Consider the following 24085-nt stretch of genomic DNA (forward strand, 5'->3'; position numbering starts at 1 on the left):
AGGAATCTACTCCATTTCCTGATTCGTTACCCCTGGGGAAGAACATGTTAACGTGTTCAGCTTAGTTTTGAATCTTTATCATCTTTGGTGTGACAGTCACTGAACACTTCACAGTTTCTGCTGTTTTTCAGAATTTGGGAAATGATAGTGACCAGAATAAAGCTCAACTTTCCCTTCCTGGCACAGGATTATCACCAAGGTGCCTGAAGAAGGTGCTCCTGGTTCAGGTCCTAATTGTCACAGACCACTTGTATTTTCCAAGATGGAGGGTGAATTGCAGACTACACTCAAGCAAACTTCTAAATGTGATTGTAGAAAGCATTTTCTTGGTAGCCATTATGACAGGTTCCACTTGGGGTTTGCCTTCTTAAAGGACACTTGTCTTTGGCACTGCACAGCCGTTGAGTATGTAAAAGCTAACCCAGATGCGTTGTTTTGAAAGGCATCCATGGGTGGGCCTTTGGGTTTAAGGTGTCCTCTGAAGGCATTGTTTTCTCATCTTAAGTCGTTATTTCATAAAGTCATGGAGCACTGGGCTCTCATGACATGAACAGGAAAGCCATTAGCAGTGGAGCACTAGAAGGCTTGTGCTCTGCAAGGGGCCCTTTCTGGTATCTTCATATACTGTTTTATTCCTTAGATGACGGGGCCAGTGTTCAGGAAGTGCTGACAGAAATCAGTAACCAGAAAACGGTGCCCAATATTTTTGTGAATAAAGTGCACGTGGGTGGATGTGACCGAACTTTCCAGGTAATGATGGTCATCAGACACGGCCCTCAACACAGTGTGTTCACATAATGTAATCTATGTCAAAGGGGAGTAGCAGTGGAAAGGCACAGGTGCTGGTTATGGGATAATCCTGAAGATGCAAGGGAAATGAACTTTTCCACCAAAAACACCTGAGAAGTTATACAATGCTGACTGCCAGGCATAGGAGGGCCATCCTTAGCCTGAAGTCAGAGCAGCTGTGGCCCTCAGAGGATTGGGTCCACTACCACTCCTGTGTGTGTGTGTGTGTGTGTGTGTGTGTGTGTGTGTGTGAGAGAGAGAGAGAGAGAGAGAGAGAGAGAGAGAGAGAGAGAGAGATCATGAGGCCCATGAGGGATTCATGGTGGTTCAGGAGCAACTCGTGATTCATGGGGTATGCTTGTGAGGTCCCACCCCTTCCTAGAGATAGATAAGCTGTTAATTAGCTAGAAGACAGTAGTCTTATGCAGTAGTGGAGCTGACAGCAAGTTGCCCACTCTCCTAACAACAGTCCAGTTAAACATATAAGTTCACTAAATGACAGTTGGAATCATCTTTTTGTCGTGCCATATCTAAGGTAAACAGAGATTTGTTCCCGTAATCCCAGGAAAAGTGACAGGTGGGTCACTGGGGCCAGGGGCAAGGTTCTTCCTCCTTAGAGGGAGTGAAGCAGACTGCTTCCCAGCAAGAGTTGGTCAACACAAACATCACTGTCTAGGAATTAATAATTCTGTCAAGACTGCCAATACTGGGTGCAAAGCACATGGCTTTTAACTTAATTCTTAAAATGCAGGGAATGCACAGAGCCATTTAGGTAGAGAGTGACCAATTAAAACTGGGCATTTATGGACATGGCTCAAAAGTAGAGTGGCTGCCTAGCATGTGTGAGTCCCTGGGCATGGTCTCCCCTTGATGTTTATTAAATAGGGTCCTTATTCTAGAATTAGTTTTTTGTATTACAATTCAGTTCTGTTTTAATCTCTTATGTATGAAAGCACCAGTAACCAATGATTGATTAAGTACATATCTGAAATTTAATTAAGAATAATTTTTGTCTGGGAGGAGTGTCACATTGACTGTTAATCTCTGATCCACATAATGATGCAGTAATAGCTCTGTTGTCCTGGGAGTGTCCCAACTTGGCATAGACAATAAGTACTAGCCCCTTAGCACTCTGTCTAGCACCGTCAGCCCTAAGGTTGATGATGATCTGGAATTCAAGGAGGTGAATTTTCCTCAGTCACATACAATAAGAAGGCCAGGGCAGTTTTTTTCTACATTTGAAAAACCATCCCAGGCACCATTCCTCAGTGGTCACATAGCTTTGAATCCCAATGGTTATGTGCAAAGTACCTGGGCTGGTTCATGGACAGGGCTAGCTCTTATCTGCTGCTTCCAAAGCAACAGGCTCTGCATGAAGACAGTGTTTCTGGGTAACTTACCTGGCTTCAGCCTAGGGGAAGCTTCTCATCAAGGGGATCAAATAGACAAGAGACTCCAGAGCCTGCTCTGTGGCCATTGGAAAAGAAACAGTGAGATGTATGTTATAACAGAAGCCCCACCCACCCAGCTCAGCAGTGGGGGATGTAGGTAGATGTGTGTGATAGTGGAAGACCCCCTCCTCTACCCCCCAGAACAGCAGTGGAATGTAGATAGGTTTGGGAGAGACCATGAAGGTAGCCACTGGTGTATAAGAGCCAGGTTTCAGATGAAGACTAACCCAGAGGAACAAGGACTTGAAAAGTGACATGTGATCATTTCACCGTGGAAAGTGGCCTCATTTGACACTGATGGCAAGCCCAGCCCTCTGGTCATCTAACACATGGTTAACTATCAGAATATCTAGGTCACACTGAACATAAATGTGTGTGTATCTATTGGCATAAGTTGTACTCTACTTAAATCTAGATAGGCTTACAACCGTAACATAAACATTTAATCCATGATCCATTGTTCCTGAGGCTCCTCTCCTCCTCTTTTTTTTTTTTTTTTGTGCCAAACTTGGGACATTATGTTCCCCCACTAAGCTAAATCCCCCCACTTTGAATGATTTTTAGGAAAGATTTATTTTTAATTTTTAAGTGTGTATATGAGAGAATGAGAGGGGCAGGGAGAGGGAGAGGGAGAAGGAGAGGGAGAGGGAGAGGGAGAGGATATATGCTTGGGTGCCAGCGAGGGGCAGAGATGTTAGCTCCCTAGTGAGTCAGTTTCCAGCACTTGTATGCCCAGCCCTGTGCACCCCCCATCGTAGGTACTAGGAACTGGACTCAGTTCCTCAGCTACAGCAGTCTGTGCTCTTGACAGATGAGCTATCTCTCTGGCTCCAGATTTTTTTGGTCAAAGAATCCAAGCTGGTTGTAAATGGAGTCATGTGGTCTTCTGTCCCTTTGGTAACCCACAGGCACATCAGAATGGCTTACTGCAGAAGCTCCTTCAGGACGACTCGGCTTATGATTATGACCTCATTGTCATCGGCGGGGGCTCTGGTGGCCTCTCTTGTGCCAAGGTGGGAGCATGAGTGGCCCATCAATGACTTTTCAGAAAGAGAACTGTAATCTTGCAGTCTATGCTTTTATAATAGCTGGTTCAAAGGGGGCTGGAGAAGGAGTATGGTATCTGGCAAATTCAGATGTTCACTTAAGGGAGAGAAAAATGGGGGTGGGAAGGTGACAAGACACCTTTCCAAGTGGTTGTTTTTGTAGGAAGCTGCCAACTTGGGAAAGAAGGTCATGGTGCTAGACTACGTGGTCCCATCGCCTCAGGGCACGTCCTGGGGTAAGTTCCTGCTTGTCCTCTGCTCTTACTGGCAGCTTCTTTCCAATCATCTCAGGCAACCCATCCCAGACTGAGCAGGGCGAGCTGTCCGCTGGTGCAGACTCTGTAAAATAACACACAGTTCACTTTTACAAAGAGAAATGCGGTACTGTGGCCCGGCACCCACGCTTCTGCCATAGATTTTGCATGCGTGTGCCAATGCTCTCATTGTTGTAGGCACAGTGCATATGCTGTGTGTGGTGTGTCCCAGTCGCCTTCCATTTCCATCCCAGGTTCACAGCTAGGCTTGATGGCTGTATAGTAGCTGCTGTTGTCAGTTGTCCTTTAGTTGCAGGAGCAGCCCATGTGGTCCCTGCCATGCACATTGACTGTATGCTGCAGGGCAGAATGTGTACCTTGCCATGTGTGTGTGGAGGGGAGGGTGTTCCCCCTCTTCTCAATAAAACAGCATGCAGACTTTATGTAGAATGTTCATTCATGCTTCAAGTGCATTCTTTTGTCTCTGTCTGCTCTGGGCCGGATGCCTGACATCTGGTCATCTCAGTCTCTGGTTTCAGACTGGTTTTTGTCAGTTTGGAACAGTAAGGGGACAGGGAAGGAAAGCTAGGGTCCTGGCATGCTAGGCCTCATCCTCTGGAAAGCCACACATGGTCAATGCCACTGGCTCTGGGTCCTGCCCTCCCTCTGGCTCCTTGCCCCCTGTCATGGTCACGGCCCTTGCTTGCTCTGGGTACCGCTCTGTCCTTGCACTCTTCTGCCTAAACTGCGTCATTGTTGCTCTGTGGACTCTGTTCTGTACCCAGCCTGACAGTGCTTTCTTGTTCCACCCAGAACCATAATAGGTAAAGCAGGAAAAAAGCGTTGTTTGAAATTCCAGCTAATTCAAAGCTTTACTCTGGAATTCCCAGGGTAAATGGGAGCAAGCAGTGCTCCTTGCTTGTTCCTTGACTTGTCCAGGTACCTACCCATGGCCTTTTGCCCTCCTTCTGCCTCTTCCCCGTTTTTCTCCTCTCTTATCCAGAAATGGTCCAACTGACCTGCACACTGGAGGAGTACAGTGGGGAGTTCCTGCCAAGGGGTGCACAAGGCCATCCTCTTTTGTGTAGGTCACAACCAGAGTAGATGCTACCAGGCAGCTGTTGAGGACTGACAGTTGGCTCAGAGGAATGAGAGTTAGAGATCCTGGAAGCCAAAGCTAAGGCTACAGCGCTTACCTCATTAGCTGGGGCGGCTTTCATCCTTTGAGCATCAGACAGAAGTGAAAATATGGTTTCTGTCTCCAAAGCTTTTTATACAGCTCTGGATTTTCCCACAATCCTGGGTCTTCTTCACAGATTGCAAGTTAGATAGTAGACTTAACCACTTGTACCCCGTTTGGAGGATGAAAGTTGTCTCCGACACCACTTGAGCTTATCTTTTGACTTCTAGCACATTTTCATAGCATTTCAGTGAGTTGAGAAACCTCATGCAAGCATGCTTCTTGCCACCTGGGAAACACTGACGTGTTGCTTTCTTTTCAGGCCTTGGCGGCACCTGTGTGAATGTAGGCTGTATTCCGAAGAAGCTGATGCATCAGGCAGCCCTCCTGGGGCATGCTTTGCAAGATGCGAGGAAATATGGCTGGGACTATAACCAGCAGGGTGAGCAGTGGGGGTAAGCCAGGGCCGGAGCACCCCAGACAGACGGCGTCCAGACTCTGTGTTGGTCCTGACTTACACTCAGCCGGCATTCCTTAGGCACATCCACACTGCCCACCAGCTGCAGAGGCTGCAGCTTGGCTGCTGTCCTGGGACTTAGGCTGAGAGACAAAACTTGAGCAGACCCTCAGCAGAAGGTGGGAGGCAGTGACGGCCATTTTCAGACTTTTTTCAAGTGTGAAGAATAGAATGAAAGTTGGTTGTGGTGGTGTTGAACCAGGATGCTATCTGAGCTCTGCCATGCAGAGTAGTGACAACAGATTCTGCCCAGAAGCAGTACCGACTCTGCAGAGTGCCTCCTCTGCAGCATCAGAGGAGCACCAAGGAAAGCTGAGAGGATGAAGCAATCTTGACCTCTGTTATGTTAGCCACCCTGCCCCCTTTTTATTTTTGAGGCAAGGGCTTGCTTACCAGGTTCCCCTTGGTAGGATTTGAACTTGTAAGCTCAAGTGGTAAGAGTACCTCTACCTCCTGAGCAGCTGGGACAATGGACATAAACCTCCATGCCCAGTTCACGCTGCTTCTTGAAAGCCACAGAGGAGGTGGACATTACAGTCAGGAGCAGGTTGACCAAAACTGTAGATGTGAGAAAATATGGTATATGGTGTGGGGGTGGGTAGGTGAAGATGGTAGAAGTGAGCCCAGAGAGCTAAGCAGTTGGGTTTTGCCCCAGAGCTGGTGAGGGTGTTGAGCTCAGGCAGGAGAGGGGCAGACTGCAGCTTGGAGTCCAGATCCCTCCTGAATCACTAAGGCACCTAGAGAGGGGAAGAGGGAGGGAGGGCTGGGGCAAGAAATGCTACTGGCCTGAACAAGTGTGTCAAGGCTGAGAGTGAGAAGTGGATTTAGGGATGCTGAAGATGGCTGAAGATGCAGATGTGACTGGATGTGATAGGCAGCTAGACACGAAGATGGAGGATCTTCATGATTGCTATACCAGAAGACTGTATGGGGCTTTTAAAATCATGAATGAGACCTCTTGCTACAGAAACCTTGATGTAGATGTGGCCATTGCCTGTCTTTCATATTACAGTTGACAGACCACTGTGGAAACAGCAGATTTATCCAAGGTGGAGGAGAGAGGCAGGTATTAGGTTGTATAATAGGCATGGGCTGTGGTTCATTGAAATAGATAGCATAGGTGGCTGAGTGTGGCCCACTTAGTAGCTGGGCATGGTAGAGTTCGGTTGAGACCAAACCAGACAACTCACTGGCAAACACTAATGTAGGATCTGCCTGTTGCAGATGGGATCAAGTCTCTCTACCTGGTGGGTTGGTTTCAGGGCGTGACTTCTGTATTTAAGAATATTCCTTCTCCACGAATCCTTTTGTTGCTTCATATTCTACTGAAAGCACCTGCTGACCATCCTAGAAGGTTAACTCTCTGGGGGAAGGGCAGTCTGGAGGGAGAGATCTGGGCAAGAGCTGTGATGCAGTCACAGCATGTGGTGATAAAGTAGGAACTGGGGATAGCCATAAAGTGACACGACTCAGAAACAGGAGGCTGGGATATTTTAAGACTCAAGAAGAGTTGAGGCTAAAGTAACCAAGTGAATCTAAAAACAGAAAACTGCAGCCTGTAGAGGTGACCTGGGTTGACAAGCATTAGAGTCTTAAAGGAATTTGTGGCGTTTCTGAGCTCTCACAGTAGGTAACAAGAGGGACCTTTTTAGGAAAGTACATTCACAACCCTAGGATCTGATGGTGACCTAAAGGCATTTGATAGAAATCTCATACTTACAGTGTTTAAAAAACTCTGTCAGCAAGGCTGACATAAGAAACTTCAGGATAAAAAGTCGAAGCAAAGATTTATTGAAAACCTTGAGTCTATGTTAAATATGAATTGGAGCAGCCTACTGCATGGCTGAAGTGCTCCAGAGCCACTTAGTGCATGACTATGGTATTCTAGAGCCACCTAGTACATGACCACAGTGCCCAGAGCTGTCCTGTGCATGGCTACAGTGCCCCGGAGTTACCTAGTGCATGGCCACAGTGCCCTAGAGTCACCTAGTAAATGGCCACTGTGCTCCAGAGCGATCCTGTGCATGACCAGAGTTCACTAGAGCCACCTAGTGCATGATCACAGTGCCCCAGACCCACCTAGTGCATGGTCACGGTGCTCCAGAGCCACCTAGTGCATGGCCACAGTGCTCCAGAGCCACCTAGTGCATGGCCACAGTGCTCCAGACCCACCTAGTGCATGGTCACAGTGCTCCAGACCCACCTAGTGCATGGCCACAGTGCTCCAGAGCCACCTAGTGCATGGCCACAGTGCTCTAGACCCACCTAGTGCATGGCCACAGTGCTCCAGAGCCACCTAGTGCATGGCCACAGTGCTCCAGAGCCACCTAGTGCATGGCCACAGTGCTCCAGAGCCACCTAGTGCATGGCCACAGTGCTCCAGAGCCACCTAGTGCATGGTCACAGTGCTCCAGAGCTACCTAGTGCATGGTCACAGTGCTCCAGAGCTACCTAGTGCATGGTCACAGTGCTCCAGAGCCACCTAGTGCATGGTCACAGTGCTCTAGACCCACCTAGTGCATGGTCACAGTGCTCCAGAGCCACCTAGTGCATGGCCACAGTGCTCCAGAGCCACCTAGTGCATGGTCACAGTGCTCCAGAGCCACCTAGTGCATGGCCACAGTGCTCCAGAGCCACCTAGTGCATGGTCACAGTGCTCCAGAGCTACCTAGTGCATGGTCACAGTGCTCCAGAGCTACCTAGTGCATGGTCACAGTGCTCCAGAGCCACCTAGTGCATGGTCACAGTGCTCCAGACCCACCTAGTGCATGGTCACAGTGCTCCAGAGCCACCTAGTGCATGGCCACAGTGCTCCAGAGCCACCTAGTGCATGGTCACAGTGCTCCAGAGCCACCTAGTGCATGGCCACAGTGCTCCAGAGCCACCTAGTGCATGGCCACAGTGCTCCAGAGCCACCTAGTGCATGGCCACAGTGCTCCAGAGCCACCTAGTGCATGGCCACAGTGCTCCAGAGCCACCTAGTGCATGGCCACAGTGCTCCAGACCCACCTAGTGCATGACTGTAATGTCTATGGCCAGTGCATGATGAAGCTGGTTAGGAGAGAAAGGACACATGCTTGGAAAGGGTTAATGGAAAGGTCTAACGTTATGATATGATATATCTAGAGCATATGAAAGATTGAGCTTAGCAATATTAGAATTAATTAGTTCAGTTAGTGTGAAAATCACATTTCTTACTTGCCAGCCATAACAAGCTAAAAATACAGTGAAAAATGACAAAAATGACGAGATGCCTTGGAGCAAAGCTAGCGGTGTACATGGGAAGACTGTTAGTGCACACCAAAAAAGTACTATGAATTAGAGGGCTTGTCTCAATATTATGAAGAGGCCATATATCAAGATTATCTCATGACTATGCAGACCCAGCACAATCTGAGGCCTTATTTTTTCCCTTCAAAGCTCAAAAGTGATCATTTTAAAGTTTATATTGAAAATAAACTTGTGAACTAGCTGAGCTTCCTCAGAACAGAGAGTGCCTTTCTCATCCGGTTTGCTCTGAAGGAACAGACGCAGGATGGAACACAGCCAGGCCCTAGATTTGGCCAGTCAGTCTCCTAGGAAAGCTCAGGGGATCTGGGACTTGGTTACTCAGGGGCTATGCAGGCTGGTGCACAGTCATGTTTGGGACCTTAATTTTTACAGTAAAGGTCATTTGGCTTGTGAAGAGAATGTATAGGACCCCTGTAGTCAGAGTTCCCCAGAGGGTTGGAAAGAAAGGTCTTGAAGGGGTGAGGTTTGCAGAAATGTGTGCTGTGAAGAACTTTGCATCTGAGAGAATACAAAACCAACCTTTCCAAGCTGCAAAAGCCTAGAGATTCCCTTACCTTAGAGCCCTGGGAAGGCCTGATGTCCACATTGACTGTACTGGGTGCTGGAGAGGAGAGGGGCTTTCTGAGAAGGAGGGGGAGGGAGGGAGGCAGGCCATGTCCCTTGACTGCTGGTTTGTTTTCTTGACTCTCATCCAGTTATGACCAGATTCCCCAAGTGGCCCTTATGTCATATAAATGTGGAGCACCACAGAGGTGTATATGAGCCTCTAGATCCAGCACTTGTAGACAAGGTGTAATCCCACCTAGAAGAGGCTGGGGTGGTGGCAAGGCCCAGCAGTTGAATCCTAGCCTTATGTCATATAGAACATTGTAAGATGAAAGGCAACTCTGAGTTCAAGCCTCGTTTATTGTAAAGAAATGTAAGGACCAGAGTGTTGCTTCCTAGTAGAGAAGCAGGTTGTGATTTCCTACAGGAAACAGTGGCAGCAAGATGGCGCCCTCTAGTGTTCTAGGTCTTGGGCAGCATCAGAAACAGGGAGGGATGGGTATCTTGGAAGACTTAGGAAGTGGGAATTCCCCATCCCTAGGCGAGCTGAGGTTTGCAGTTTGCCATGGCTGCCTCAGCTCACTGCTCCTCAGCTAACTGTTATCTGCAGGTGGCACAGATCCAACTCTTCAGGAGTCTTTGCCACTTCTGCCCCTTGTTAAGAACTCTGGTGGTTTCCATAGCCCTAACTTTGGCTTCAGGGCTTGGCCTCTAGTTGTCCACTTCATCCAGAGCAGTCCTGTCTCCTTTGCTGCCAAGACCTCTGTTGGAACACGACTTCCCTCTTCTGTAGCCTGGCCCACTGACTGCTCTCCACAGCTCCACCTCTGTTGCAGCTGTTCCGGCAATGGCTGCTCCACAGTCTTCTATCCCTGCTGCTGTTTTCTGCTCAGCCTGCTCTACTAAAAATAAGCAAGGCAGACACCTCGAGATAAGTTTTACTTGGCCTAATATTACAACCCTAAGGGAGGCAGCACAGGAGAGGTCTCCCATACCTAATATTACAACCCTAAGGGAGGCAGCACAGGAGAGGTCTCCCATACCTAATATTACAACCCTAAGGGAGGCAGCACTGGAGAGGCCTCCCATACCTAATATTACAACCCTAAGGGAGGCAGCACAGGAGAGGCCTCCCACACCCCCGATTTGGTGAATGAGAGGAGCAGACTTGTGGCCAGAGAAGGGGCATTGCCACCACCAGAACAAACCTTCCACGCAAAGGCAGGCTTCTGTTTGCATCAGCTATAGTCACATTACTGTCCCTTTTAGCACCAGGCACAGCAGTCTCTCTCTGCTGGGTTGCCAGAGGAAGAACTCCCACTTGGGCCTTGGAAAATGGCTGCAGAGTCATTAAGTGGTGACCAAGACTCAGGAGAGCAGAGAATCTGTTGCAGACAGCCCTGGATGGGACTGCACCTCTGGGAGCTGGAGCGGGCAGCTGTGGTAGTTGTGCGGTTTCTTTAAGGTGTCTGTAGAGTCTTCAAAATGGCTGTGATGGCATAGAGTGGTCCTGTTGGCTCTGTGTCCTCTTGCTTAGGGCAGCCAGGCCACAAGGGACAGCTTAGCAGCTGCCAAGGAGAGAGGTCACCCATCTCCCAACTTCCTTGCTCATCTCTAGGAAAATGGACATCAGAAGCAGAGCTTATGTTGTGAACTTACCTGTGACTTTAACAGTGTTGTATGGGGCTCAGCACCCGTCCATGCCTGGGAGAAGGGTTTCTGTGTCTGTCTCAACCCGAGGACTTCTTCCTACCCAAGGGGCTGGGAGAAGCACACCCCATGTTGTAAGAAGGGCTTCTGGGAAGTGCTCCCTGTGACAGAGTGGCCCTCTCCTTGCATGGTGGGCATTGCCAAGTGGGATGTGCTCCTCTCTGTGGTTTCCCCCTTTTTCTTCTCAGAATGTAGTCTCTTCTCTCTCCCACACTTTGTAGTGTTAAGCTGAAAGAAGAAGAAGAAGAAGAAGAAGAAGAAAGCATAGCAGGTGCAGGAAAGATTAAGCAGCACCATGATCTTGTCTTTAAGACATGGCTCCTGTGTGATCAAACAATCTGCCTGTATGTAGTGGTGCACACATAATCCATGAAGGCAGGAGGATCCCAAATTCAAGGCCCAGGCTGGGCTGCAGAGAAATACCCTGTTTCAGAAATGAAGGGAATGCCAGCCACCAAGCCTCACTGGGTGTACCTTTCCCCTGGTTGTTTTCCAGTGAAGCACAACTGGGAGGCCATGACAGAAGCGATCCAGAACCACATTGGCTCCTTGAACTGGGGCTACCGGGTAACCCTTCGGGAGAAAGGCGTGACCTATGTCAACGCCTATGGGGAGTTCGTGGAACTGCATAAAATAAAGGTAGGATGTGGATCTGCTGGGTTCACTGTCCTCCTCTGCTGTCATTCAGTTTGGCCTAGAACTGCAATTACAATTCCATGTTGCACATTAAGGGCTGAGGCCAGTGTGTCACACTCACAGCTTGCGGACCCATGTGTGTGCTTTTCAGACCACGGCTTGTTGGTTACATGTCACGTTAAATCGTAAGCGCATGCATTTTAAAGAACTTTTAATTTAAAGGTATTGTTTGCCTTTCATTTCATTGTTACTCAAAATATTGAAACAGCTTGAAGTGCAAAAGACTAAAAATAAATATTTCAGCAGCTGGAAGCTTTCAGAAAATGAAAACATAACTTCCAGTCTGCAGTATTTATAGGGCCTGCTTAATGTGGCTATATATGCGATGCTTATATACCATCGAATTTCTGTAAGTAAGCGAGGTTGTTTGGATGACCACAGGAAGATTAAACTGGGGTTGGAAGACATCAGCCTTTGCCCTCAGTGGGTTCCTGTGCCATCAGGTCACACCTGGATTGTTTTGTATTTTTCTTTGCAAACTCAGCATGAGGTAATAATCTTTGCAGGATCTTGGGTTCTTTTATGGTCATTTAGACCAGCTGAGACCACTGAGGGCTGGTCAACTTGAAGTTGTTCCTTTGAACCTTCCAAACTCTATAGCAACTAAAGGTCGCTTGTTTCTCAGCCTGTCTGAGGCCTGGCAGATGGCTGAGTTGCCCTGCCCTAACCCTAACCCTAACCCTAACCCTAACCCTAACCCTAACCCTAACCTTTCCATCTAGCGTTCTTATGCAGTCTGCCCAGGGTGGTACTGCCTTCCCATACCAGCCACAGCCAAGAAAATACACCACAGACTTTACCCACACCAGCCTGATAGGGGCAACTCCTCAGTAGTTTCCTTGTCTCCAGGCCGTCTGCAGAGCCATTCCAAACTGGCTTTGTACTCGCCACCCTACTCCCAGGGCTGGGATACAACCACTGCGCTAGGCAGTTCTGAGCTGTTTGCATTGTGCCAGTCACACGGTGATGCTGGTTCTACACACCCATCCAGCTATTGATGCTGCTGCAAATGTAGCAATGAGACTGTTTGCCAAAATGTATTTTCCATCTTTCAAGGCGACCAATAAGAAAGGGCAAGAAACGTTTTACACCGCTTCGAAGTTTGTCATAGCAACAGGTGAAAGGCCGAGGTACTTGGGAATCCAGGGAGATAAAGAGTACTGTATTACAAGGTAAGAGTAAATGGGAAACCAAAAAACAAAAACAAACAAACAAAACAACAACAACAACAAAAAGAGTAAATGGGCCATTTCAATTCTGATGCATTGTGTGCTTTGATGTTTCCATTTTATATGTTCCCTGTTGCATATGAAGGATTTGAGTTCATGACAAAAGTATACACAACACAAGAAGTTGCAGTTAATATACTAAAGTGACGAGATGTAAGATCAGGCCGGTAGTGAGGTCACTGGTAGAACCTACCCAGAAGCCATGCTGTTTCTAGGTAACTGCCAGAAGAGGCCAAAGCAAAGATGGCAACCTAGCTGTGAGGTGCGTGGCCCAGGCTAGCAGTGAGCCGGTGGTCAAGAGCAGATGGCTTGTTTGGCTCTTTCTATACTGCAAGTCCATTCCAGTGACCCCAGGGGTCAAGTTAGAGACTGTGACTCTGCAGAGACTTCAGACTGTGGGCCAAGTGTGTGTTGAGGAAATACATTTTTATCAGACTGTTGCTTGGTTAAACATACCACTCACCACACATGCTAGTCATACACTGTACACATCTGCACATACCCCATATCATAGCATCTCATATGCCATTTACATCAGCACAACCACATACATTACATACTTAACCATCCATTTTTCATACACCATATACATTCACACACACATCATATACCACATACACTACATATACCCCATATATCATACACATGCACATAACATACCAGATGCCCCTGCAAAACAAATTGTTTTCCATTCTATTTTTTTAAAAATGCATTTATGTGTATAGGTGTTTGCGTGTATTTCTGTATAGCACATGTGTGCAGTGCCCACAGAAGTCAGAAGAGGGCATCAGAATCCCTGAAACTGGAGTCTGTGAGCCACCATATGGGTGCTGGGAACTGAGCACAGGTCCTCTGCAAGAACAGCCAGTGCACTTAACCACTGAGCCCTCTTCCTAGGCCCTCTGTCTTATTTTTTTAGTAATTTTCTTGTGATCTTATTTGATTCTGAAATCACTGGTCCATGTCTTCACCATGTCCTCTTAGGCAGATTTAACTAGAAGCTACCAGCAGCTGTTGTGTTCTTTTGATGTTTCCACTCAGGCACCAAATTGCCATCCAGTAACAGATCAGCACACACCAAGGCCTGTTTCATGACTACCACCTGCCCTCTCCCTCTGTCTCTTACAGTGACGACCTGTTCTCCCTGCCGTACTGCCCGGGCCGCACACTAGTGGTAGGCGCCTCTTACGTTGGTCTGGAGTGTGCGGGCTTTTTGGCTGGCTTGGGATTAGATGTGACAGTCATGGTACGCTCCGTCCTTCTTCGTGGCTTTGATCAAGAAATGGCAGAGAAAGTGGGAGCCTACCTGGAACAACAAGGCGTCAAGTTCCAAAGGAAGTTCATCCCCATATCGGCAAGTCTGGGCAGCCTGGACCATTCGCGGTCCTTCTTACTCTTTTGAAAATTCGCCTTCCTAACCTAATTCATTTCATCAAATACATTATTAGCCCCCCCACACTCGCGCAGTGAGGAAAGTAACAAATCTTACCCCTCCCCCACCCCATACCCCCAGTCGCCCTTCTCTCCCTCTGACCTTTTCAAGGCTGCCTGTCCGCCTTCAGTTTCCTGGCTGTCTTTCTGTTTTCTCATCAGCATTCGTTCTCAGGCAAACCAGCCCTCCCTGCCTTTTGACTGGCTCCCCATGGTCCTTTTCCTTTAAAACCGTCCTCCGAACGCATGCACACCACCTCTGTTTTTTGCCTGTTTCACAGTCGGCTGCTTCTCCCAGTTTTCCAGTCCTTTGAAGCTGCGTTTCAGGAAGCCCAGTGGTCATGTCTGTGTCCACAGTTATGGGTCCCTCTGCTGCTTGTAGTGACCTGTCTCCTCTGCCGATCGCGTTCTGTTTTGGCTGGTGCAGCCTCAGCCTGTGGCTTCCCATCCAGTCTGCTCAGTACACAGATGCTGGCACTCATTAGGTTGTCTGCCTCTCTTCACTGGCCTGCACTTTCTATGACTAATCTGTAGCTTTAAGTTTTCTTTGAGTACTAATGGCACTCAGATTAACAGCTCCTGTTGAGGTGTCTCCCCTGAACCCCCACACACATTCAGAGAAGCCTATTAGACACCACTGTTTGAGTCCTCCTGAGTACTTCAGCTTTAACAAGATAACTTTTAAGCACCATGTTTCCCACTTAGACCCTGCTAATCTTTCTGACCCACACAGTAAGTGGAGCGCTTACTTAATAAGCCAACACCTGGAAGACTTCCTCTGCTCCTTTTCTATTTTTCATTTTTTGCTGCCTCCTGTCTCGGTGCATCCTCCCGTCTCGGTGCATCCTCCATTTAATTTTATCTGCAGCATTCAGAACATGGATGCTTTCTTTCTCTGCTTAGTCTAGAGAGCTCAAGTGTACCCAGATACACATTTGATCACCACACTGCAAGCACGCCTATACATGCATGTCCTTTGGTCAGCTTGTGGTGTGCTGTGTTAGAGTCAGTACCTCGTGTGTCCTTACTAGGTTCAACAGTTGGAGAAAGGCTTACCTGGAAAATTGAAAGTCTTGGCTAAGTCCACTGAAGGACCAGAAGTAGTAGAAGGGATATACAACACGGTGAGTGTGTGTGGTAAGTGCTCCTGGAAGTGAGCAGACGAGGCATTGGGAACGACCCTAGGCTCACTGCTCCAAACTCTCCAGAAGAGGAAACAACTTTGAGAGGGCGTGGGGGGTGGGGGTGGGGGAGGTTGTGACCAAACTCATGTTCAGGGATAAGTAAAGAGTTTTGTGTGACGTGTACACATATGCAACTGCACAGAAAGCTCTCTTGTTCTGAGAATCAGATATCTCATGCATACATTTACTTGGGAATTTTATGGTAAATATCAAGTATAATTTTATAAACGAAAAATCAGTAAATCACGTTTTCCTTTTCAAAGGCAAACAATTCCTAATTCATGATCCAGCGTGAATAGCCTGAGAGGCTGAGGTGCCAGTGGGTCTCTTAGATACAGTTTTAATAGGAACTGTGCACTTACTATGAACTCTATCCACGTGCATTATGTGCTTATCTAAAAAGTAAACATAAATGTGTGGAGGAATAGGCAAGGTAGAAAGTGCATAACTAAGCATGAGACCGCTCTGCCTGCTGAGGCGTTGGTTAAGGTCACATGGTGTCCAGATGGTGGCTGGCTGCTGTGTTCAGTGGTCCAGGAAGATGACAAATCAGTGTAGGCACTGAGATCTTAGAGGCTCCACCAGCAGTCACCAGGCCGCCAGGAGGTGAGAGCCTCTCATGGGTTTGTTCCTGGGAGTTCTGTGTTACGTGGTTACAAATGTTTCTCTCTCTCTCTCTCTCTCTCTCTCTCTCTCTCTCTCTCTCTCTCTCTCTCTGTGTGTGTGTGTGTATGTGTGTGTGTGTGTGTGCATTGCTGCTGTATGAAAAGGCCACATTTTGTGGGGTTTTAAAATTTTTCATATATTTGTATGAATCTTACCTGAAACTCTTTTCTTAGATTGCTGTGGATTTTCTGTGCACACATTCATATTCTTTGGCAGTAAGTGGTTTAGTCTCCTCTCTGCTATAATGCTGGTTAGGTTTTTTGTCAACTTGACTCAGACTGGAGACACCCAGGAAGAAGGAATGTCAACCCAGGAATTGTTTCTATCAGGCTGGTGTGTGGCCACGTCCTGGGGTGTTTTGCTGACTGATGTGGGAGGGCCCAGCCCACTGTGGGCAGTGCCATCCCAGGCAGCTGGGCCTGGGCTGTGTAAGAAAGCAGGCTGGGCATGCTTCAGGGAGCAGCTTCCCCCATGGCTCCCGCCTCTGCTCCTGTTTCAGTTCCTACCCTGACTTCCCTGAGTGATGGGCTTGACCTGGAAGTGTAAATTGAAAGAAACCCTTGCCTCCTCAGATCAGTTCAGTGTTTTAGCACAGCCACAGAAAGCCACTCAGGACAGCACACTAGCCGGGGCTCCAGTGCAAGGCTTTTTTTTTTTTTTTTTTGAGACAGGGTTTCTCTGTGTAGCCCTGTCCTGGAATTCAATTTGTAGATTAGGCTGGCCTCCAACTCAGAAATCCGCCTGCTTCTGCCTCCCAAGTGCTGGGATTAAAGCTGTGCGCCACCACTGCCAGGCCAGTGCAAGGTTTATAAGTAGTGGTGACAGACAGCAGGTGACTCTCTTGTTCTCCATAACAAAGAGGCAAGTTCTGGTGGCTTCTTATGAAAGTGTGATGCTCCCTTAAGTGTGCTGGTGGCAATTGAGGACATCCTAAATTTTCTTTGCCAAGTGTTTTTCTTTTTTCTCTTGCTTTGTTTCTTTATTTAAAAATTAAGTACAGAGATTCACTTGTAACTGTTTCTCCAGCGTTTGGGAAATGTTGGGTTGGTTTCCTTCAAATCCGTCAAGGTGTTAAGTGATTTTTTTTAATCAGCTTTGAATCCTTGATATCAACCCAGTTCAGTGATTTCAATTTGATTGCTTAGAATTTAAGTATCTATAGTTATTAGTCATGTTGGTGTATGTATGTGTAAGAGCTCATGTGTGGTGTATATGTATATACCTGTATGATTGTGTGTGTGTGTGTGTGTATGTGTGTGTGTGTGTGTGTATGTGTGTATGTGTAAGCATTTGTCAGCTTTTTTGAGTCAGTCTCTCACTAAATAGATATGGCTGGCTTTAAACTCACTATGCAGTTTAGGCTGGTCTCAAACTCATAGTGATTTTCCCGCCTCGGTCTCCTAAGTGCCAGAATAACTGTGCATGTCTCCATGCCTGGCTTTGACTTATAATTGTCTTTTATATTACCACAACATTACGTCTTACCCATTAGGCCTGCCTGACTGTCAAGGTCATCCTAGTTCGTGGAAGACACTGGTAGTGTGTTTATTCCCTTCTTTATCTTCTGGTCACATTTACAGACCTAATATTAGGTCATATTAGGATTAGACTTTATGTTTGGTGGAATTTACTGATGGAAACCTAGATTTAAATTCTCCTGGGGAATGTGTGAATGCAGGATTTTTTAAAAATAGTTACTTTTGATTTATTATGTCTTCTTTTAGGAGTTAGTCCATTTCAGCTAAGATTTTAAAACATTGGTATAAAGTTGCTCATTTATAACTTTCAGTTGGATGATCAGACCTATTGCACAGTTGATCATTTTTTTGCAAATGCATGTGCTGGCATTGGGGACACTTCTTTACAGCAGTAGAACATGTCTGTGAGTCTAGAAATCTCCATGCTCTTGCTAGTCCCCAGCCATCCCTGCTTGGTTCTGTCACCACAGACTTAATGTGTCCTGGATATCACACTATCATAGTGTGCTATCTGCTCTTCAGTTCCTAGCATGGTGTATCTAGGTGGCATTCCTAGGGCCACTGGTGTGTGTCTGTAACTGGGGGCAGGAGGATGGGGTAGACACTGCCTGACTGTTGGTACTTTTCCCTGTGTGTGTGGTGTGGGCTTTGTGGCAAGGCAGAACAGCATGGCTGGAGCACATAGTAGGAGCTGTGAGTGAAAGGAACATGAGAAAGGACTGAGGACCCACAGTCCCATTTGGGGGCATGCTCCTAGTGACCTCACTTCCTCTCCATAGACCCCCACCTCTCAAAGGCTCCTCAGCTCCCGAGGGCACTACAGGCTGGGACCAACTCTTTAACACAAGAGCCCTGTGGAAGACATCCAAACCAGAGGAATGCCATACCCATGCAATCTCATTTTATTTTAATTATCAACAAATCACTCCCTATTTCCAGATCCTGTCACAGGCTAAGAAACGCTGGGCCAGTACAGAAACATGTAGGTTTGGAGATGACATAACTCGTGGGCTTCTGCAGGTTTCATGGGTGAAATTAATGTAATGGTGAGTGCTGGACAGAACCCAGAGTCTTGGAAGATTATCTTGTGTTAACTGAGATGGAAAGGTTTGTCCAGTATGAGCTGTGTCTTTCCCTGGCTGGGACTGTGGCCTGGGTAAGTCAATAGAGCTGAGCAGCCTACAAGTCCACCAGTCTGCCTCCTGACTGTGGATGTGATCTGTTGCTGCCAGCTTATAGCCTTGACTTCCCCAACATGAACTGTGGCCAGAACCCTTTCTCCCCTAAGTTGCTTTTGTTTGGATGGTTTTTATCACAGCTACAGAAAAGAAACTAAGATGGTTACTAGGCAATGTCTTTGAAGGAGTCCATCTAATTTACTGGTCCAGGAGACTTACAGTATTTTACTGTTAGTCTTTTAATGTTTCAAGCATCTGTAGTGGTATCTCCCTTGTTCTTCTCATGGGGATAATTTATGCTTCTGGTCCCCTCTCTAAATGCAGGTTTTGTTAGCAATTGGTCGTGACTCCTGTACAAGGAAAATCGGGCTGGAGAAGATCGGGGTCAAAATCAATGAGAAGTAAGTGTAGGATGTGGTGCCATTGCTGCACATAACCCATAAGAACACTGCTAAGTGCTAGGATACAACATTCTAATGCTTCACATTCTCACCCTAAGTATGATGCCACCCAGTATTATTATCTTAATCAGCCAATTAGGGACTCTTAGCACAGGCCTTAAAGAGCTCATGTATTCAATAGCAATCTAAAAACATATTCATAGGAATATGTTCTTCCACTGTCTATGATTTAAGGTGGATTGTAGTATCTTTGATCAGTAAAAGAGAAAAAATTCCAAAGCCTTGGGTAATCATGAGGACCGTTGAAGCTTCAGGTCTGCAGGAAGCATGATCTAAGCTGTCTTCAGGTCACTGAACACCGCGGTCCCCAGCTGTGGTGCCACTCGGCAGTGCAGATCCTTAGTGTGTGTGCTTTCCTCTTCACTCTACCAGGAATGGCAAAATACCAGTAAACGACGTGGAACAGACCAACGTGCCTCATGTTTACGCTATTGGGGACATACTGGAGGGAAAACCAGAGCTCACCCCTGTTGCCATACAGGCAGGCAAGCTGCTAGCTCGAAGACTCTTTGGGCTCTCTTTAGAAAAGGTAAGTTTATTCCTATCACTAACCCGTTTGTATATGTTGACCTATGTTTATGTTTTTCCATGTGTCTGTGTGTATGTCTGTGTGCTTAGTTATGTATCTGTGTGTTTATTCTTTGTAAGTGTGTATGTGTGAGCATATGTATGTATCTGTATTTGTGGGTGTTTGTATGCACAAACATGTGTGTCTGTGTGTTTGTACACCTTTCTCTGTGAGTGTGTATAATATATCTTCTGTTTGATTGAAAGTGTATGTGTGTTTATGCCTTTCTGTGTGTATGTTTTGGTGTGTAAATATGTGCATGTATTCTCTCTCTCTCTCTCTCTCTCTCTCTCTCTCTCTCTCTCTCTCGTGTGTGTGTGTGTGTGTGTGTGTGTGTGTGTGTGTGTGTGTTTGGAGCTGAGTCTGGGTCTCATGGAAAACCAAGTAAGTTATCTAGCACTGAGCTACATCCCCAGCCCTGAGATAGTATCTTGACTGAAATTAGGATATCAAAATTAGTACAAATAGCACTTATTGACTCTTTCTAAATAAATATTCTTAGCAATATTTTTTAGTTGAGTTACTTACTACTGATTAAAGAGTTGATAAAACTTGTGTTTTTTGCATCCTTGGGCTGTCCCGTGATAGTGAAAATTCCTTTGGATTCAGCCCCAGGACTCACCAGACAGGTGAGGCCTGAGTCCACAGGTCTCAGACAGTCCACAAATAACAGTCCAAAAGTGTAATTGTATGCCAGAGTGCTGAAACCCAGGGACCCCAGGGCAGGAGAAGATGCCTGAATTATCTGACAGGCTGGAAACAGGCTTTCTAAGTGGGCTGATGCAGCTCTCAGTACAGAGTGTGCCCTGATCAGGCTGCGAGCGACTTGTACTGCCTGCATGGTCAACCTTGTTCACATGCAATTTCACCTCCATCTGTTGCAAGATGACAGCTATGAACAGCATGATTTCTTGTCTTGGTATTCCTTAGTGAGACATTTGGGATCTGAGTAATTCTACTGAGGAAGCAATGGACTTTTCTAGGAGTTGTATCATCAGATAAGAGAAAAGGTTTGTGGGAATAATAGTGTCCTCATAGGGTCTCACCCTTGGGAGAAATACACAGCTCTGACAGTAGTCCTGGGGACCTGCAGCAGGGCTGGCAGATGCAGGGTGGTGGCTCTGCTTGTGTGATGCATATCTCCAAAGTGCACGTGGAATTTGGGGTGTGTGCAAGGGCAGCGATTGTAGTGGGTAGACAAGTAGAAGGACACTGAAATCCACAGTGAGGCCTCCTGTGTGCCATGGGGGAGGCTTAAGGCTATGTTCCCCAGCTGCTTTATGGAGACAGCTGATGGCTCCTGCAGGAACCCCTGCTGAGGTGCTCAGGTCCCTTGAGTTGTACTGCTCAGCCTGCTCCTCTCCCCAGAATAACTATAATAAATACACTTCTCTTTTCTCAGTTTTTTGAAGTGGTAGACATCAGTCTAATTTGCCTCTAGCTGCTGGGGCCTGTGCTGCTTAAACATAAAGATGTTTCCCTTCTGACCAGTACAGGGCCTTCCTGAGAACTCAGCAGAGGTTCAGCAAAGGGGTGGGAATAGGACAGTGGCTAAACACTTGCTACCACATGTAAGGACCAGAGTTGGAACCCTGCAAAATGCACGTGTGGTGGCCCACCTGTAATTCCAGCCTCCGAGAGCAGAGATGGGATCCACAGAGCAATCTGACCAACAAGACCAGCTGTATCAGATGCATCCGGGTTTGACTAAGAGATCCTGGCTCAGTTGATAGGGTAGAAGAGTGATGGAGGTTGACTCCTGACATGAAACTCAGGCCTCTACATGCATGCATATTTCTGTGTGTGTGTGTGTGTGTGTGTGTGTCTGTCTGTCTGTGGGTGGTATGCTCACATGCCTATAGCTCTTGGAGAAGAACCAGGTTTAAGTCCTAACACCCACATAGTGTCTCACAACTGTAACTCCAGTTCCATGGATCCAGTCCCCCTTTCTGTTCTCTGTAGGCACTAGACACACAGGTGGAATACAAACATGCATTCAGGGAAACACCACACACATAAAATGACATAATAAATATGTTTTGGGCACGCTCTCTTACATGCTCACCTGTGAATTTAGGCTTCTCCAGTCTTCCATCAGTTAGCTCTCTCTTTTGATCTGACACAGCCCCAGCGGCCTTTTATGAATCCATGTTGTAGAAACTTGCTGGAAAGAAGGTCACAGAAGTCTGGTGTGTTTCTCTTCTAGTGCGATTACGTTAACATCCCAACAACGGTGTTCACACCTCTGGAATATGGCTGCTGTGGACTGTCTGAAGAGAAAGCCATCGAAATGTATAAAAAGGAGAATCTGGAAGTAAGACCATGTGTCCTTTATAATTAGCCACCCGTCCTTGAAGCTACTTCTCATGGTGTAACTTTGCAAGTCTCTGTCGTGCTGATGTTGGAGAAATCATCCTTGGGATGAGTTTTAAGTGAATCTAAACTCTGTCTCACTGGCAAAGTGATAGAAAGAATAGAGCTACGGCCAGGGGGAGTCAGGCACGTGAGTTAGGACTTTGGAGATGTAGGTCTGAAAGGCTCTCCCCCTTGTAAGCCCTCTGAGGAGTCTCCTCAGAGACATGGCTGTCCGAGTAGGGTGGGAGCTAGGGTCAGTAGCACAGGTGTTGTGCTTCATCTTAGGAGGCAGGGCAGCTTTGTGTCTGCCCATCTGCTAGGTTTGGGGTGAATGTGACACTAGGCAGGGGTCTCAGCAGTCACCTTCTCAGCCCACACAGGAGCCAACAATGCTCTAAATGCTTGAAAATGGAGTTCGGCGGCCAGGAGGCCGTTTGTATTTCTGACTAATGGCTGCACAAAGCGAATGCGACAAGTGGCATTTCGGGAGCCTGGCTCTAATGCAGCCATCAATGCGCTCCAGCTGGGGCCTTAGGCTCCCAGTGCTACAAGCTGTTGCTGCCTGTCCGCTTAGGGGGCTAGGAGCACACCCAGGAGGAGGTTTTGTGCGATGTGAATCTCAAGCTTTTCCCTTCTGCTCTAGGTGTATCACACCTTGTTTTGGCCTCTTGAGTGGACAGTTGCTGGCAGAGACAACAACACCTGTTATGCAAAGATAATCTGCAACAAATTCGACAATGTATGTAGATGCTGGATGCTGTGCTTTCTGGTCTACACCATATTTTCTGGGGTTGGGCCCAGAGCCTTATTTGTACACACCCTCTACCCTGGGCTGCATCTCCAGCCTGACCCCCTGAGATTTTCAAATACAGCTTGGATTCTTGCCGGTTGGGTTCTTATGGCATTTTTAAAGATGGCAGTCAGGGCAGGAGCGAGCTCTCAGCTCTCTGCAGAGGCTGGCACAGGAGCAGGTTCTCAGCTCAGCTGTACCTGTCAGGAAGCAGCAGAAGCTGCTGCCCAGAGCCCATAGTTTAACACGGATGGTCTAGAAGTGTGACTACTAACACGGTGGCTATCATCCAGTAGTGTGTACAGTGCATGTGTGTGTGTGTGTGTTTCATCAGGGGTGTGGCGTGTGTGCAGTGGTGAAGGAGGCCCTCAGAGAGAAGCTCCAGGCAATGGGCAGGCGCTGATGGAGCTTGGGCAGCCAGGGATGTCTCCTGTGCCTGGCTCTGTCCCCCTTGTCCCTTCCTCTGTCCGCACAGAGGGTCAGAGTGGAGGCCAGAATCCAGAGAAAGAGCTTTCCAGTGGACACACACTGCATGTTGCTTTCCTGACGCCCCCCACTCACCATTCCTGAGCTCTCTTGAGTGTCAGGAGCAGGCACCTGCTCACCGGACCCACAAAATCCTCCTAGTAAGACCACAGGCCTTGGGATTCTACCAGTGTAGGGCCTTATGCCATATGTGCCATGTTTGTGTGGTGTCTCCGTGTAATTCAGAAGTCTCACCCCGCCAGTGAGCTCCATCACAGGTAGGCAGATTGAATGTGCTAGTTAATTTGAGTGTGAGTTAGTCACACATGTACTGACTCCTTTGACAGATCCTTTGAGAGGCTGTTCTCAGCTCAGTTCCTCTCCTGTGGGCGATCCTGTATATTTTAACTGTGAACTACAGGGAGTAGACTTCTATTCTGATCCTTAGCTTACGGGAATTCTGTATTCTCCCTCTATTAAAGGAACGTGTGGTAGGATTTCACCTTCTGGGGCCAAATGCTGGTGAAATCACACAGGGATTTGCAGCGGCAATGAAATGTGGGCTCACGAAGCAACTATTGGATGACACCATTGGAATCCACCCCACCTGTGGTGAGGTAAGGAACAGGAGGGTGTGTGTGTGTGTGTGTGTGTGTGTGTGTGTGTGTGAGGCAGGCCCACAGGACAGCCCTGAGTGTCATTCCTTAGGTATTGTCTACCTCTTTTGGAGACAGCGTGCCACACTGGCCTGAAGCTCGCCAATAGGCTAAGCTTGCTGGCCAGCAAGTCCCAGGATATAC

General features: G+C 47.4%; 1 protein-coding gene across 1 annotated transcript in view; it reads left to right on the plus strand.

Annotated features, from left to right (window-relative positions):
* Nucleotides 1-24085, plus strand: part of Txnrd3 (thioredoxin reductase 3) — a 32132-nt gene that overhangs the window by 7028 nt on the left and 1019 nt on the right. Inside the window, exons 3-15 of the mRNA XM_052174305.1 lie at nucleotides 641-750; nucleotides 3149-3253; nucleotides 3450-3522; nucleotides 5043-5162; nucleotides 11281-11423; nucleotides 12537-12652; nucleotides 13838-14063; nucleotides 15172-15264; nucleotides 18971-19047; nucleotides 19480-19636; nucleotides 21882-21989; nucleotides 22674-22769; nucleotides 23768-23902. Coding sequence (XP_052030265.1) covers nucleotides 641-750; nucleotides 3149-3253; nucleotides 3450-3522; nucleotides 5043-5162; nucleotides 11281-11423; nucleotides 12537-12652; nucleotides 13838-14063; nucleotides 15172-15264; nucleotides 18971-19047; nucleotides 19480-19636; nucleotides 21882-21989; nucleotides 22674-22769; nucleotides 23768-23902 — 1559 coding nt within the window. The remainder of the gene's footprint in view (nucleotides 1-640; nucleotides 751-3148; nucleotides 3254-3449; nucleotides 3523-5042; nucleotides 5163-11280; nucleotides 11424-12536; nucleotides 12653-13837; nucleotides 14064-15171; nucleotides 15265-18970; nucleotides 19048-19479; nucleotides 19637-21881; nucleotides 21990-22673; nucleotides 22770-23767; nucleotides 23903-24085) is intronic.

The sequence above is a fragment of the Apodemus sylvaticus genome, chromosome 2 (genome assembly GCF_947179515.1).
Source record: "Apodemus sylvaticus chromosome 2, mApoSyl1.1, whole genome shotgun sequence".
NCBI lineage: Eukaryota > Metazoa > Chordata > Mammalia > Rodentia > Muridae > Apodemus > Apodemus sylvaticus.